An 18,544-nucleotide genomic window follows, 5' to 3' on the forward strand; every position below is an offset into this window, starting at 1 on the left:
TTATGGATAATTATAATTTTATAAAAATTTAAATATTACCTAATAAAATCAATCATATGCTATATAAAACTCTTATTTTTAGTTATTTTTTATGGATAATTATCACAATATAACCGGTTCGGCTCAGTTATGATTATGTCATTATCAGACAAGGACACAAGTCATTATCCTATTCATCCAAGAAGCCTATAAATAGAGGCATGGAGGGAGGGGTACAGAAATTGAGAATTTTAGAAATCTAAAATTTCAGAGTAAAATACAGAAATTCTGTCAAAGAGTTTCAGTATTTATTTATTTATATAAAAATATATTTATTAATTGATATAAAAAGAGTTTAATTTCAGAGTAAAATACAGAAACTTTGTCAAAGAGTTTGAGTATTTCAATATTTATTTATTTATATACAAAAATATTTATTAATCGATATAAAAAGAGTTTTTATCTATACTATTATTAGATGTGTAAAGAGTTTTAGTATTTATTTATTTATGTAAAAAAATATTTATTAAATAAAATGATAAAACACTAAAATCTAAATAATAAAATTTAAATTAACCTATTTATCTATTTATTATTATCAATTTTTTAATAAAATAAATCTAATTAGACAAGAATTATTAATATAAAAAATATTTATTAATTGATATATAAAAGAAAATAATTTTTATATAACTCTACTATGAGTTTCTTAATAAAATTAAATCTAATTAGACAAGTATATATTGAAACAAAATAAAATAATTTCTATAAAACAGTATTACAAATGTCCTATTTTATTTTCCATAAAACTCTATCAATAGAGTTTCTATAAAACTCTTACACAAAATACATGTTTATCTATTTATTATGAGTTCTTTTAATAAAAAGTAACCTAATTAAATAAGTATTATTAATATAAAGAATTATTTATTAACTCATACAAAAAGAGGTTTTAAAAGAGTTTTTAAAAAACTCTAACACAAATTACCTACTTATCTATTTATTATTAGTTTTTTAATGAAACTAAATGTAATTAGACAATACTTATTAAAATAAAAAATATTTATTAAGTGATATAAAAAGAGTTTTTAAAATAATTTATATAAAACTCTAACACAAATTACCTAATTATTTATTATAAGTTTTTTAATAAAAGAAAATCGAAGTAGACAAGAATTATTAATATAAAAAATATTTTTAATTGATATAAAAAATAAAATAATTTTTTTAAAATTCTACCACAAATTACCTTTTATTATGAGTTTTGTTTTAATAAAAACTAATCTAATTAGATAGGAATTATTCAAATATAAAAATATTTATTAATTCATGTAAAAAGAGTTAAAAAATAATTTCTATAATATTCTAACACGTATTACAAATTATAATTTTTTTAATAAAAGAAAATCTAATTTTCAGAGTAAAATACAGAAGTTCTACCCAAGTGTTTCAGTATTTATTTAATTATATAAAAAATATTTATTAATTAATATAAAAAAAGATTTTATCTATACTATTATTAAATGTGCAAAGAGTTTCAGTATTTAAGTATCTATTTATAAAAAAATATATTTATTAATTGATATGAAAAGTATTTAAAAAAAAAAAAAAAAACTCTATCAAACTCCAAAATCTATCTAATAAAATTTAAATTAACTTATTTATCTATTTATTATTATGAATTTTTTAATAAAAGAAAATTGAATTAGATAAGAATTATTAATATAAACAATTCTTATTAATTGATATATAAAATAAAATAATTTTTCTAAAACTCTACTACAAATTAACTTTTATTATGAGTTTCTTAATAAAATTAAATTAAATCATACAAGGATATATTCAAAGAAAATAAAATATTAAATGTGCAAAGAGTTTCAGTATTTCAGTATTTATTTACTTATATAAAACAATATTTATTAATTGATATGAAAAGAGTTTTTATAAAAAAAAATTAAATAAAAGAAAAAAAAAACTCTATAAAACTTTAAAATCTACCTAATAAAATTCAAATTAACCTATTAATCTATTTATTTTTATAAATCTTTTAATAAAAGTAAATCTAAAGTTTCAGTATTTACTTATTTATTTAACAAATATTTATTAAATGTGAAAATAGTTTCAGTATTTCAGTATTTATTTGTTTATATAAAAAAAATATTTATTTTTTGATATGCAAAGAGTTTTTATAGAAAAAAAACTTTTAAAAAACTCTAAAATCTACCTAATAAAATTCAAATTAACCTATTTATTATTTTGAATTTTTTAATAAAAGAAAACCTAATTTTCTGAGTAAAATACAGAAGTTGTGCCAAGGTGTTTAAGTATATATTTATTTATATAACAAAATATTTATTAATTGATATAAAAAATGTTTTTATCTATAGTATTATTACATGTGCAAAGACTTTCAGTATTTGACTATCTATTTTTATAAAAAAAAATATTTATTAATTGATATGCAAAGAGTTTTTATAAAAAAAAATAAATAATAAAAAAAATGTCAATCAAACACTAAAATCTATCAAATAAAATTTAAGTTAATATATTTATCTATTTATAATTATGAATTTTTTAATAAAAGAAAATCTAATTAGACTAGAATTATTAATATAAAAAATATTTATTAATTGATATATAAAATAAAATAATTTTTCTAAAACTCTACCACAAATTAACTTTTATTATGAGTTTCTTAATAAAATTAAATCTAATTAAATAAAGATATATTTAAAGAAAATAAAATAATTTTTGTAAAACTCTATCAAAAATCACAAATTTTATTTTCAATAAAAGTCTATTACAGTAGACAAAGATACAATATTTAAAGAGTTTCTATAAAATTTTAACTCAAATTTTCTATTTATATATTTATTAAGTGTTTTTTAATAAAAGGAGATCTAATTAGACAAGTATTATTAATATAAACAATTATTTATTAATTGATTTAAAAAGAGTTTTTAAAAGAGTTTCTATAAAACTATATCACAAATTACCTATTTATCTATTTATTATGAGTTTTTTTAATAAAAGAAAATCTAATTAGACAAGCATTATTAAGATAAAAAAATATTTATTAATTAATATAAAAAGAGGTTTGAAAAGAGTTTCTATAAAACTCTAAATCAAATTACCTATTTATCTATTTATTATGATTTTTTTAATAAAAGGAAATCTAATTAAACAAAAATTATTAATATAAAAAAATATTTATTAATTGATATAAAAAGTGTTTTTTAAAGAATTTCTATTAAACTATACACAAATTACCTATTTATTTATTTATTATAAATAGATTTCCAGAAAATATAATAATTTCTATAAAACTCTACTACAAATTATCTATTTTATTTTCTTTAAAACTCTATCACATATAACTTGTTTTTATTTATTTATTGTGAGTTTTTTTTTATGAAGGAAATCTAATTAGACGACGATATATTTAGAGAAAATAAAATATTTTTTTAAAAGAGTTTATATAAAATTCTATAAAAATTACCTATTTATGTATTTATTATGAATTTTTTAATAAAATATAATATAACTAGACAAGAATTATTATTATAAAAAATATTTGATAATTGGTATAAAAAATAAATAAATTTTTCTAAAACTCTACTGCAAATTATCTTTTATTATGAGTTTTTTAATAAATAAAAAAAACTAATTATACAAGGATATATATATTTAAAGAAAATAAATAATTTATATAAAATTCTAACACAAATTACCTATTTTATTTGCATTGAAACTCTATCACATTAGATAAGAATATATTTAAATAGTTTTTATAAAACTCTAACACAAATTAGCAAAACTTTACTACAAATTAAGTATTCACCACGTGCACCGCACATGCCTTTTTCTAGTATATATATATGTATATTATATATTTTTGATTATATTGTTATTAAAGATATATATATATTTCGGGCAAATCGATTCAGCCTCCCCAATCGCCGCCTCCAACTCTCTTCTCGTTCCTAACTCTGAATTTGCCTTCTCTCTCTCTCTCTGCAACTACAAAGTACTAAATCTACAAGAATCAGAATTTCAAAACCTATATATTTCAGTTTATTTATCTGCTGCAATAATCAAAAGTTCAAAACCGAATATTCTCAGTGTTAATTTTATTTATTTATTTAAAACCCAGATGTGGTTCCTCCAAATCACCACCACCACTCGCCGGAATCTGATGCCAACTGCAGAGCTCCTCCTCCGCCGCCACTCGAAGAAGAAACTGTCAAAGAAGTGCCCTGCGAAGTTCTCAAAGAGACGGCCGTCCTCTGGCGAAATCGCCAGAGCGAGGGAGAAGAAACCCAGATCTTCGGCGAGGAGGCAGGTGCCATCGCCTGAAAGAAGAAGCAACATCACATCGAGGCCAGCTCAGGATCAGACAAACAAGACCAGACGACTCAAGAAGAATCAACCCAGATCTCCGGCAGAGAGAGAAAGAGAAAGAAGAGAGAGGAGAGAAAAAGGAGGGAAAAAAAAATAATAATAATTTTGGGTTTTGGGTTAAACTCTTTAAAAAAACACTTTTTATATCAATTAATAAATATTTTATATTTGATATAAAAAGTATTATCTATTTATTTATTTATTATAAATAGATTTCCAGAAAATATAATAATTTCTATAAAACTCTACCACAAATTATCTATTTTATTTTCTTTAAAACTCTATCACATATAACTTGTTTTTATCTATTTATTGTGAGTTTTTTGATAAAGGAAATCTAATTAGACAACGATATATTTAAAGAAAATAAAATATTTTTTTAAAAGAGTTTATATAAAATTCTAATAAAAATTACCTATTTATGTATTTATTATGAATTTTTTAATAAAATATAATATAACTATACAAGAATTATTAATATAAAAAATATTTAATAATTGGTATAAAAAATAAAATATTTTTTCTAAAACTCTACCGCAAATTATCTTTTATTATGAGTTTTTTAATAAAAAAAAATTTAATTAGACAAGGATATATATATATTTAAAGAAAATAAATAATTTATATAAAATTTTATTACAAATTACCTATTTTATTTGCATTGAAACTCTATCACATTAGATAAGGATATATTTAAATAGTTTTTATAAAACTCTAACACAAATTACCAAAACTTTACCACAAATTAAGTATTCACCACGTGCATCGCACGTGCCTTTCCTTAGTATATATATATGTATATTATATATTTTTGATTATATTATTATAAAATAAATATATATATATATATATATATATAGGGAAAATCGATTCAGCCTCCCCAATCGCCGCCTCCAACTCTTTTCTCGTTCCCAACTCTGAACTTGCCTTCTCTCTCTCTCTGCAACTGCAAAGTACTAAATCTACAAGAATCAGAATTTCAAAACCTATATATTTCAGTTTATCTATCTGCTGCAATAATCAAAAGTTTAAAACCGAATATTCTCAGTGTTAATTTTATTTATTTATTTTAAAATGCAGATGTGGTTCCTCCAAATCACCACCACCACTCGCCGGAATCTGATGCCAACTGCAGAGCTCCTCCTCTGCCGCCACCCGAAGAAGAAACCGTCAAAGAAGTGCCTTGCGAAGGTCTCAAAGAGACGGCCGTCCTCTGGCGAAATCGCCGGAGCGAGGGAGAGGAAACCCAGATCTCTGGCGAGGAGGCAGGTGCTATCACCGGAAAGAAGAAGCAACATCACATCGAGGCCGGCTCAGGATCAAACAACCACGACCAGACGACTTAAGAAGAAGCAACTTAAGAAGAAGCAACCCAGATCTCCGACAGAGAGAAAAAGAGAAAGAAGAGAGAGGAGAAAAAAAAAAAATTTAATTTTGGGTTAAACTCTTTAAAAAACACTTTTTATATCAATTAATAAATATTTTTTATTTGATATAAAAAGTATTACCTATTTATTTATTTATTATAAATAGATTTCCAGAAAATATAATAATTTCTATAAAACTCTACCACAAATTATCTATTTTATTTTCTTTAAAACTCTATCACATATAACTTGTTTTTATCTATTTATTGTGAGTTTGTTGATGAAGGAAATCTAATTAGACAACGATCTATTTAAAGAAAATAAAATATTTTTTAAAAAGAGTTTATATAAAATTCTAATAAAAATTACCTATTTATGTATTTATTATGAATTTTTTAATAAAATATAATATAACTAGACAAGAATTATTAATATAAAAAATATTTAATAATTGGTATAAAATTCTACCGCAAATTATCTTTTATTAATAAAACAAAATCTAATTAGACAAGGATATATATATTTAAAGAAAATAAATAATTTATATAAAATTATACCACAAATTACCTATTTATTTGCATTGAAACTCTATCACATTAGATAAGGATATATTTAAATAGTTTTTATAAAACTCTAACACAAATTAACAAAACTTTACCACAAATTAAGTATTCACCACGTGCATCGCATGTGCCTTTTCCTAATATATATATATATGTATATTATATATTTTTGATTATATTATTATATATATATATATATTTAGGGCAAATCGATTCAGCCTCCCTAATCGCCGTCGCCTCTAACTCTCTTCTCGTTCCTAACTCTGAACTTGCCTTCTCTCTCTCTCTGCAACTGCAAAGTACTAAATCTACAAGAATCAGAATTTCAAAACCTATATATTTCAGTTTATCTATCTGTTGCAATAATCAAAAGTTCAAAACCGAATATTCTCGGTGTTAATTTTATTTATTTATTTTAAAACGCAAATGTGGTTCCTCCAAATCACCACCACCACTTGCCGGAATCTGATGCCAACTGCAGAGCTCCTCCTCCGCCGCCACCCGAAGAAGAAACCGTCAAAGAAGTGCCCTGCGAAGGTCTCAAAGAGACGGCCGTCGTTTCGACGAGGAAACCCATATCTCCGGCGAGGAGGCAGGTGCCATCGTCGGGAAGAAGAAGCAACATCACATCGAGGCCGACTCAGGATCAGACAACCACGACCAGACCAGACGACTCAAGAAGAAGCAACCCAGATCTCCGGCAGAGAGAGAAAGAGAGAGAAGAGAGAGAAAGGAGAAAAGAAAAAAAAAATTAATTTTGGGTTTTGGGTTGGGTTCGGGCTAACCTGCCCAAGTTGCAACCTTAATTCATACGTGATATGTAATCAATTTTTACTACTCTTTAGTCAATTCCTCTCAACACGCGGTGGTATTTGGTTTGGCCTGTTTGGGGGTCTAGCAAGGAAATTGCAGTGACTCGAGAGGGTCCAATTTCTAATCTTTTCTAACAAATATAGATAAAAAATCAGTGAAGAGAATACCTAGAAAAAAAATAATCTTTCTGTGATAAGGAAACTCTAGTTACGGGTAATTTTTAATTTTTATCCCCTAAAAAACTTGATTTGATATATGAGACCATTATCATTTTTTTGGTTTATTTTTAAATATATATAGCATATCTTTATTATAAAAATTATTGTGTTAAATCTTTAATTTTTTTTATTATCATTACCTCTCCTACTTTGCAATCTTGACTCCACCCCTAATCACAAACATGCTTGTGAACCTAAGAAGCTAGGTTAAGGATTAGTCATTAGAGAAGTTTGTTCCTCCAAACAAGCAAATAAATCTTGCACTCAACGTGCATAACTGCATATTCTGATCCACACCGGACGTTTAATGCAAGATAGGAGTCTCTTATCCAATCAAACACGTTTCTCTAGACGGAAAGAAAAGGGTAAGGGCAAAGGAAAAGTAAGAGAAAGGAAAAGGAAAATGTTCCATGATGCTAATTTCTATTTTTATTCGAACCACCAGAAAAACAAAGGAAGAAAATGAATTACTATAATAACGATATCTCACACGTATATATCTCACACGTATATAAAAAGGTAGTAAAAAGAATGAAAAAATAGGAATAATACGACCAATCAAAAGAAAAAGAACAAACCGAATCCGGTTCGAACAACTCTTCTACTACCAAAAGTAGCTCAACTCGAATCGGGCTTTGGACACATCGTTGAGTAATCCAAGTTCATCACTAAAAATTCGGCTTATTATATTATCATATTTAGTAGTAATATCATTTTTATATATTCCACGAGAACAAACATAAGAAAAATGAAATAAATGTGGATTCAGGTTTCTATTTACTCATGTGATTTATATAGTTAATGAATTTTATACAATTAACTTTCAAATAATTAGATATGCCTCCTAATATTTATGCGTAACTACAACAAAAATAATGATTTATGAACAAAATTTAAAAGTTATTGAACTCAATTTATGTGACCATCACATCAGATCTGATCAAGGTGACTTCATTATAACGAGCCGGCCACCATACTCACATTTTGCCAAATTCCATCCTTAATCACTATTAAGATAATATATCCCACTTAGGTTAATATAGATCATTTGCAGCTAACTACTAACTACTCTGTCGTTAACACAAGGAACAAACGGCACGCGCTACGTCTGCGCGTCGTTCTTGGCAAATCAAATGTGTTCTACAGCTCTCAAAGTTAAATGTTTTCGTTCTTTTCGATTTGTTATTCTCTATTTCTATTTTTGTTTTTTTTTTTCTTCGTTAAAGACTAATTGCAAGACCAGAGCTACAACTTGGAAAGGAAAAAAAGACCAGAGCTACAATTCATCGACCTTCTCTTTGGTTACCGAGAAAATCTAGGTAAGCAGCGCTAAAACCTCGTTTGCGATTATATCTATCTGTTGTTTACTTGCTTGGAGATTGAAACAGTACAACTTTGCTTTTTTTTTTTTTTCATCGACGAAAAATAGTAGTGTAATCTAATGGGATGATCTTCGGATTTATGCGTTGATTGTCATTATTGTGTGCTTTCTATGGAAATTTTGTTTTAATTTATCATTATTATATTTGCGATAACTTGGTATTTTGTTGTACGAGCTGTGATTGTTGAATTTGAAACTGTGGTTTTTGGTTCTTATATTATCGTCTTGTGGATCACTGTGAATTTTTTTTTTGTTTATTTGTCTGTTTTGTGTTTTTTTCCCCATTCAGTATGTTACTTGCGGCCTACAATTTTAATTATTGTGAAAAACTTGATGTTGCTTTCTTAATTTTGTGCTGGTCTTTGTTGAAGTATGATGCCATTTACAATTTATCAACTTACTGCTAAAGTTATAACCTTTTTTTATTTTTATTTTTCTGTAGATGAGTAAAATCGAGCTGTCTTGCCCCTTTTTTTTGTTGCACACAAATTGTTACTTTTTCAAAAACATTGTAGTTTAATTAATTGCAGTATGAGAAGATGAGCAAAATTGAAAATTTTGATTTTCCTTTATTTTAACAGGTTAATTATTATTGTTTTTAATGTTCCTAATTTCTGGGATACTAGGAAAGATCCTTGAAATTGTAGCAGTTATGGAATTAATCATTACTTGGGCATAAGGAGGTTGTGAGCGCTTCAAAAGTATGCGTTTCATTGTTGTCTTTTCTATACATGTTTTAAAAATGGAATAACGAGATAGTAGTTTATCTTCTTCTTTTTCATAATCATAACAGAGAATATTTAATGAATTAAAGATGCAGGAATAGTATCTGGTTTGGGGGAGAGTTGTTTATATTTATTTATTCACACCAAGTGCACTAATATTTGATTCTTTGTTTTGGTTACAGTTAGTTGGGATGTCTATATAGGCCTTAGCTGGTTGGAGTGATTTCTTACTTTTGCAGTTCAAATCGTCACTTGTGGGTCTCCAGTTCCATAAGTGGTATTGCTAAAAGCAGTTATTACTGTTGAACCTGATCTTGAATGGATAAGGAAGAGAATGTTTCAATATTTACTACTGCAAGCCTTCCATGGATGACTGGAACAGCTGTCAATCCTCTCTTTCGTGCTGCCTATCTTGCAAAAGATGCGAAGAGAAAGGTTACTTTGGTAGTTCCTTGGTTGTCTCTGAAAGATCAACAACATGTTTATCCTGAAAATATCACATTTAAATCACCTTCAGAACAAGAGACGTATGTTCGGCAGTGGATTGAGGATAGGACGGGTTTTGTATCCACCAGTTTCAGTATACGTTTTTATCCAGGAAAGGTAGATTTTTGCTTGAACTCCTCGTTCTTAAAAACATGATTCAGCATGCATCTTCTTCCGTTTAGATCTTATCTTATCCACTTAAATTGTGCCCAGAAGTGGACAACATGTTTTATTAATTGATGGAAAGTACCTGTTTGGCTTTCTGATTGATTCGTTATTAATTTATTATTCAATGTCATTTTTCTTTGGTAAGATTTTGGATCCGATTAGATGAATGGTATTGGTGTTCCTTGGTGCCTGTATAATGTGATTGAGTAATGAAAGTCATTAGCACGAGATCCAACAATGCCCCTTCACTGCTTTGACATAAGGAACTGCTGGCTTAGTGCAATTACCAAAGTAGAGAGTCCTAGAATAGTATGTGTGTGTGCGCGTATAGATATATAGATTCTAATATTAATAAATTCCAAATTCTGAAAAAAGAAATAATAAAATTCTAGTTTGCAACATCACTTATATCATAATTTCATACTTATACTGCAGTTTTCTATAGATAAAAGAAGCATTCTCGGCGTTGGGGATATTACAGCAATCATTCCTGATGAAGACGCAGACATTGCTGTCCTTGAGGAACCAGAACATCTGACATGGTATCATCATGGCAAGAGATGGAAAAGGAAATTCCGCCTGGTTATAGGAGTTGTTCACACCAATTATTTGGAATATGTGAGAAGAGAGAAGAATGGACGAGTTCAAGCTTTTTTTCTGAAATACATGAATAGTTGGGTTGTTGATATATATTGCCACAAGGTATTTTTCTTGAATTTTATTTTTCTTTCTAATGGAATGACCTATCTGCTACTTGTGAAGATGTTAGATTATATTGGTGTGACAACTTTTTCTTTCCAAAAAGCAACTAAATCTCATGTATGCTTATTGCAAGTGAAATATAATCTTCTGATGGTGGTCTCATCTTAATAGTTCTGAATGTACTCATAAAAGGATCGGGGTAGGGTGCTATGCTCATATTAATAGTAATGAACCTTCTGGCAATTGATATTCCTTCAAAGCTAGTTGACATGATGATATAGGCTAGTTGTCATCAAAGAGCCTGAATTTCGGGGCGGGTCACATCCTCTTACAATGTATTTTTCCAAACTACCATGAGCATTTACATGACCAATTCTGTTCCCTGAAAAATATATCTTGGAACATTTTGACTCATTTAATGCATTGCATTGCTTAATGAAGGAGTTTGGATTGCAGGTGAGAATTGGAGCCACTTGACTACACAAGATCTAACAGGAAATGTGAACTAAACCTCAATGTCAGCATTTAAGTTACGAATTAGAAAACAATGAAACAAAATTTTTGAAGTACTAAATTCTTAATGTTTTAAGTATCTGCTATTTTATTTATTTATTTATTTTTATTTGTTTGGTTTCTATTGTCGTTTCTTATTTATATAAAATCCTGTTGGATATATGTGGCTATGTCTGGACAGTTGGTTCTAATTTATCTCCCCATTCGAATGTCTAAAACCATCAACCCAGGTTGCTACACCATTATCCCATTGTTGGAAGAACTTTGCCCATAAATGCTGATACTAATTTACATTCCTACTCTTTTTCTTAAGAACACAGTATAAGCCACTCTCTCTAAATATTTTTTAAATATTGTTATGAGGTATTCCTCTCTATATTTCTTGGAATTTGAATCTCTTTTATATGCTCATCTAGAGCAGGAACACAATGCACCACTTACCCTAGAATAGTACAATATAATTAGGCCTTTTCAGATTGATTGGTTACAAGCTAGAATGTAATGAACTTTTCAATTAGCAGAGGAGAATATATAGGAAACAGCATCAGGTGACGTAGGCCTTTCACTTTCAAATGCCTTTTCAGATTTGTTTGAACAATAAAAGTGTGTTCTTTTTGTTCTTTCTTAATGTCACTATCAATATTTGTTGAAGTTGCAAAGTGTTTATGGAGAACATGGTGCTTGCCGTTTGTAGTGTTGCAACCGGTGGGAATGGGAAAGGGCAGCTCTCTGTCCCCTCACTTAAAATTTCGGTCTCTTATTAAATCCTCCCAAGCCTGGGAAAGGATAGCAGAGGGGGGAATATTTGCCGGGACATACCAAAATTCAGAGTTGACTGGGGTGTGCTAGTTCTGCTATACATGTTTAACAAACCAATCGAGCATTACTCAAATGTTAGATAAAGAGTGCAGTGAGGGGCCTCTATTGAGAGGCTGAACCTATCTCCTTTTGATACATTCGCCATGTGGTACTGTAATATTCTCACGTGTTTTGGGCAAATTTTCCACTTACTATGAGTGATGTTTAAGACCAAAGTGAATATGATTGGCTTAGTGCGTTTTTACTAGATTGGGATATGGGAATATACTCTTTTGGAAGTATTATTCGTTTCTTTCGTTTGTAGTCTCTTTTGATAGGGAGTTTTGCATTTAATTTATCCTCAATGTGTTTCTCTTCTACTGCCTCGTGCAACTACATGGTTTAGATGATTAGTACAAAAAGCAAGATCAATAATGTTGTTAGTAGGAAGTAGGAGATATTGCGCATCTGTATTTCTTGTTCTTCGTGTAGGTGTTACTTTCTTTTACAAGAAAATGATGGAAGGTCTGAAAGATCATAGAGAGGGTTTGAGTAACATCTACAGAAAAAGAAAATATATTAAATGAGAGCCCGAGTGTCTTATAGTTTACTGCTTCTGAATTAATAGTATGATGTCATACTTCCCCATGGATGATAATCATTTTAAAAGTATGTAGGAACAAATAAGACTCTCTCTGACACACAAACACCACACAAACTCGTATCTTTCTTTCGCTTGTTCCCATGCTATCTGTTAATACCTATTTATTCCAGAAAGATGTCTTGTTCACAAGATCTTAGTTGTCATGAAATGGCAGGTGATAAGGCTATCTGCTGCCACACAGGATTTTCCGAGATCTGTTATCTGCAATGTTCATGGAGTTAATCCCAAGTTCCTTGAGATTGGAAAGAAAAAGAAAGAGCAAAAGAAAAATGGACGCCAGGCCTTCAGCAAAGGTGCCTACTTCATCGGTAAAATGGTGTGGGGCAAAGGCTACAAAGAGCTACTTCAACTTCTCCATGATCATGAGAAGGAACTAACTGGACTTGAGGTTGATTTATATGGTAGCGGGGAGGACTCTGCTCAAATTCAGGAAGCCGCCAGAGACTTGGAAATAGCTGTTAGAATTCATCCTGGGCGTGATCATGCTGATCCTCTATTTCATGAGTAAGCTCTCGATCATTCCCTATTTCCTTGTAATATCAATTTGATTTATTTTTCCTGGGAAGACGAAACTAAGAACGCTACAGCTGCAAATAAAGCAATGCACTGCGCAGATGCCAGAGGGTTCTGGTGATATTAGTTATTGCTGCATTAGTAACTCTCAGTTCATGTTATGCTTTTAGATTGGGACCCTGGCTAAAAGTTAAACACCTGCATAATACTTTCTTGTTCTTTGTTTTTCTTTTCTTTCATGTTTTCCAATTTCTAAATACCCATAAAGATTGATAGATCAGATTGTTCTTCTAATTTATTTTATATGAACAGATTGGAATTCTCCTGATTTATTTGATATCTAATCCTGGAATATGAAGGAAATGTGCGGTGTGCTAAAATCTAACCCTACTACTGGTTTCACTTGTCCTGAGAAAAAAGAAAAAGAAAAATGATTTGATTTATTAGGATTTATCAGATGCTACTTCATGGTTAATGACTTCTGAGTAGATGATTGCAATGGTTTTGCGATACATGTTATCAAGAAGCGCTTCTTTTTAGCTCTTAAATGTGCAGTTCTTTTATACCAACACAACATTAAAACTATTATTTATCTTTACCAGAAACCTTCTCCTGCACTTCCCCTTGTTCAGTATATATATATATGTTAAGTAAATACTCACTCCCCCACCCACAAATGCCCACTATGGGGCTCAAACCCCTCACCTCTCCTTTGAGAGAGGAGAGGTTATACCAGCTGGGCTAATGGTCCAGCGGTTTGTTCAATAGATATTGATTGTCAGGGACTTCATTCTTTCATCTTTTTCTTTTATGCTTATAACATTATGCTTGGAAGTTCAAGTTGTAGTGTATTGCCGATTATTAAATTTTCTTTTCTTATTCCTTTTCCAGCTATAAAGTTTTCCTAAATCCAAGCACCACGGATGTGGTCTGTACAACCACAGCTGAAGCACTGGCAATGGGCAAAATAGTTGTTTGTGCCGATCATCCCTCAAATGAATTCTTCAAGCAGTTCCCGAACTGTCGAACATATGAGAATGACGATGGGTTTGTTAGAGCTACATGCAAGGCATTGACTGAAGAGCCTGCTCCGCTAACAGATGCACACATGCACAATCTGTCATGGGAAGCTGCCACGGAACGGTTTGTAAAGGTTGCTGAGCTTGACCGGTCACCAGAAGAGAAACCAGTAACAACCCGTTCAAAGCTTTTTATGTCGACATCTTTGAATTTGCAGAGGAAATTTGAAGCTGCATCTGCATTAGTGCACTACGTGGGAACCGGGCTCGTGGGGTTGCAACCGGATGAACAGCAACGCAGAGAGCTTGGCTTACCACCCCCTCCACCAATTTGGGATTCTTGACGGTTTATTGTGCTGATGCTGCTTTGGGAGTAAATTTGGTAACTATTTGTTATCATATGATGAATGCTGCCATAGGTGCAGTGTATACTGTTGTGTGTTGTTGTCTGTAATTGGAATTCTACAAATTAAGGATGGGACTTGGGTACAAACTTATTGTGGAACGTGGATCATGACGATAGTAATGAAGGAATTGTATATGTAATATAATGTTTGTACTGCAAGCTTGTAGGTGATGTCATGATCATATGTTACATGCACCTAAGTGTCTACATATGCGTATAATATATGTGTGTAATATGTATATATGTGTGCATATATATATATATATATTCGAGTATATATTTAGAGTATATTACTCCTAGAGTCCTACGTTTATTTGAGTAGTGATCCTAAAACTTGTAGTTAAGATGGGGGACGATAAACGATTTAAGACTTATCCTAGTTGATTTCATATATAAAAATTGATCTTATTAACATAATATTGACCTATATAATTTCATTATTTAGGTCTGCATTTTTGTCATCTTTTTAGAAAATTTCTAATTTTTAGGAATTTTAGTTCTAGTTTGAGTTGTATTCGAATTTCCATAATTTTTGGGAGGTCATTTGGTTTATTGACTTGGGACTAATCCCTAATTTTTGATAATTTTTAGATGTTTCTTACTATAAGTCAATTTTAGGTCATCTATACCTATTACATAGTTGTAATGATGTTTGAAAAATATTGTAGTGTATGAGTACGTCATGACAAATTGACAATGATATGACAATGTATTCATATTTTGTATATTGTGTACCTAACTCTAAATATATAGAACAACAAAATGAAAAATTAATCTGATTTTAATAAAAATAGTGGAATAAATTGAAGAGAAAAAAAATAATATCGTAGATATATTTCAGGGATATGATAGCTGCAAAGTTGGACTAAACAATCAATTTTTCATTCAACACTCTCAATCTCTAAATTAAATTTATTCTTTTATTTAAGGGAGAATTAAATTTATTCTTGAATTTAAGGGAGAGAATGGGATCATTTGGTTTCCTCCATGATCTCAATTATCAAATCGAGATTCTACAACTCAACAAATATAGAAAGCACATTTATGTGATTTGCATTAGCAAACGCATATATGAGAGGAGTAATCACAATGTTCACCATTTTTTTGATTTAAAAAATATATAATATAAAAACATAGATTACATGAATGATCACATTGTTCAAACTTTTCTCATTAGGAGAATTTATATATTAACAAGTTTGAAGAATATACGATAGAGTGGTTTAGAGATGAAAAAAAAAAAGAAAGGGTAATTGCACTTATACCTTAAGTTTGTAATAAAGACATGTAGATATAACTTAGGAAGAGTGTGATCTAATTGTCTTCGTAAGTTTGAAAACTTGAACAATAATACCCCAAGCATGATAAGTGTACATAATCATTTAAATCATTAAAGTACAATAATTAGTCCTTTTATTTGACCAAAATGACCCTTAACAAAAAAAAGAAAAAAAAACACCAAACTCCACCACTGTGGCCACTAACGCCAGGGGCGGAGCGAGGAAGAATTTTTAATTGGGAGGCCAAACTTGTAATGTAAAATTAAAATTTTAGAATAATATAAAACCATTATAAGAATTTTTTTTTTTTGTGCATGTTTAATACTCTAGTTGAAATAGATAGATTAGTAATAATATCTAATACTTAAACAAAATTCTAATACAAAACATTGACTTTCCATCTCAAGCGGTAAGAAATATGATTTTTAAATATATATATTTTTTATTATAAGATCATTTTTAATATTCAAATATTAAATATCACCTTCAAGTAATCACACACAAGCTAATATTTTTATTTTTTAGTGTTTACTGAAACATTACTTACACAACATGTCACATTTTTCTTCCACAAAAACAAAGAAAAAATAAAAAGAAATTATATTTGTTTTTTTCATTCTTGAGGGCAATTTTGGTGAATTAATAGCAGGTTATAAAAGTAATTCAATGATTCACATAGGTCAATTCAAAAATCAAATGGCAAGTAAGTATTTTTATCATGGTTGGGCAAACCTAACGAGTGTTAGCGCAATTTATCCTAAAAAATAAAAAATAAAAAAAGAACTAAAATTTTCATAACCGAAATATGAATACACACATATGCATAATACCTTGAAGGACAAGAAAAAGATTTTTGATCTCTTGACAATGCTACGAGAATAATTATCTCAAATGGAAGATTGAAATTTAGATGCTAGCATTGTTCGTGTAAAGTAAATATATATAATAAAATTAATTGTATTTTTTTTTTTTTTTCTTAGTTGATACTCACACACACATGCCTTCACCGAGGATTGAACTGACATTTCTTTGGAAAGTAAGAGCCTGTGATTGAACTATTGGTTATTTTATTGTATTTTATTTAGATTCATTATTCTCTCAAACTGAATTTGATTTTTATAGTTTAAAACTATACAATTATCCTTAAAAAATGTGAAATGTAAATACCAATATTTCTAATAGTTGTGAAGTATGAGAATACTTTCACTGAAAAATAGGCCCTTCTATTTTTCTTTTTAAAAAGGATAAAATGTAAAAGAATCTGAACCATTCGTATAAAAATGACAAGGTTAGTCCAATAGTACAATTATACTCATAATAATAAATTATTTATGATAATTTGTTATTTTTCTGTACAAGTGGAAAATCTTATTGATAAAACAATATTGTACAAGTATACAAATAAGCGAAATCAGAATCTTAAACTACAAAAAATAAATAAATAAAAATCATAATCTTAAAAACCTAATACAATACTTGTATGTTTGGTCAAACAATTGTATGACCAAAAGGAGGAACATTGCTATGAAGTCCAACCATATTTATCCTTATCTAAAATTTACCAGTATGATAAAAAATATAAATCTTAGGAAAAAAAAAAAAAAAAGTTCAGAGGTTATGTACATCAAACAGATATAGCCTATGGGTTGAAATCATTGATGATACTTGTAATGCTCGTCTGTTGGAGAGAGAGATTTAATGGCTCAATGGCTCAATCGTACCGTTTGCCAAAGTGTACACCCCAAAATCTTCGTCTCATGTGTGGAAAGTGTACACCCCAAAATCTTCGTCTCATGTGTGGCCCTTGTGGGTACCTCCAAAGGAATAAATTGAGTTACTAAGAAAATAAATTGAGTTAGGTCTATATTTAGGATTGTTTTTAACTCGGACGAATTTTGAATCATTAAAAGACAAGAATAGAGCTTAATTGGTCCCTGAAATATTTTGAATTTGTCACCTCTTTCCATTCACCATTGCTCCGGTCTAACCTAAAAATCTCAAAGAATTTGGTTTTTATTCTTTGTTTGCCATTAAAATCTTGGTGACCTTCGAAATTCCTTCCTTTGAAATTCCTCACAATTCACCGATCACGACTCCACCAAGTACCTATTTATGTTGTTAGTACCAGTGCCATTGCATATCCTCTACTCCTCGTAATTAGAATAAGATTTATCGAACAAATAACGACGAAGCACACCAAACTTATCAACTTAGTAAAAATTACCTTGATAGAATATCATGGAAACGCATTTGGCTTAAAAAGACTTAATATGAAGATCTTCTTTCTTTATTAAAACGGCTTGTCAATTATTTGTTGTATGTGTTTATTGTATTTAATCTTGTTTTAGTATGATTTTTAATACAATTAAATTTGAAATAATGAGTTGTATTTTAACAAATGTCATGGGTATAGTATTCATTTAACTAATTTGAGTCAAAGTTAACATTGATAGGAGATGCCAATGTTATATTTGAAATTAGAAGGGAGGTTTCTATTATTTAGTTAATCTACAGCGAAGATAAGTGTAATTATTCTAATATAATATGT

The 18,544-nt window shown here is 29.0% G+C and overlaps 1 protein-coding gene across 2 annotated transcripts; it reads left to right on the plus strand.

Moving 5' to 3' along the window:
• The first annotated feature begins 8,526 nt into the window (after positions 1–8,526).
• Positions 8,527–14,875, plus strand: LOC132299045 (digalactosyldiacylglycerol synthase 2, chloroplastic). 2 transcript variants are annotated; one of them, XM_059795478.1, is made up of 6 exons: positions 8,527–8,660; positions 9,349–9,423; positions 9,630–10,050; positions 10,537–10,803; positions 12,933–13,282; positions 14,183–14,875. In XM_059795478.1, exons 3-6 carry the CDS (start codon positions 9,766–9,768, stop codon positions 14,652–14,654), a joined length of 1,374 nt encoding a protein of 457 aa, XP_059651461.1. In that variant the 5' UTR covers positions 8,527–8,660; positions 9,349–9,423; positions 9,630–9,765; the 3' UTR covers positions 14,655–14,875. The 2 variants fall into 2 exon arrangements, with proteins under 2 accessions (XP_059651461.1, XP_059651460.1); XM_059795477.1 differs by lacking the exon at positions 9,349–9,423.
• The last annotated feature ends 3,669 nt before the right edge of the window (positions 14,876–18,544 follow it).

The sequence above is a fragment of the Cornus florida genome, unplaced genomic scaffold, assembly GCF_030987335.1.
Source record: "Cornus florida cultivar Cherokee Brave unplaced genomic scaffold, ASM3098733v1 CherokeeBrave_3.0.0_Hap2_Chr03, whole genome shotgun sequence".
Classification (NCBI taxonomy): Eukaryota; Viridiplantae; Streptophyta; class Magnoliopsida; order Cornales; family Cornaceae; genus Cornus; species Cornus florida.

Bases quoted from the DNA above. Each gene is read 5' to 3' on its own strand.
- LOC132299045 (XM_059795478.1), top strand. From the start codon at position 9,766: ATGGATAAGGAAGAGAATGTTTCAATATTTACTACTGCAAGCCTTCCA. The intron at 10,051-10,536 runs GTAGATTTTTGC...CTTATACTGCAG, and splicing joins TACGTTTTTATCCAGGAAAG to TTTTCTATAGATAAAAGAAG. The intron at 13,283-14,182 runs GTAAGCTCTCGA...TTCCTTTTCCAG, and splicing joins GCTGATCCTCTATTTCATGA to CTATAAAGTTTTCCTAAATC.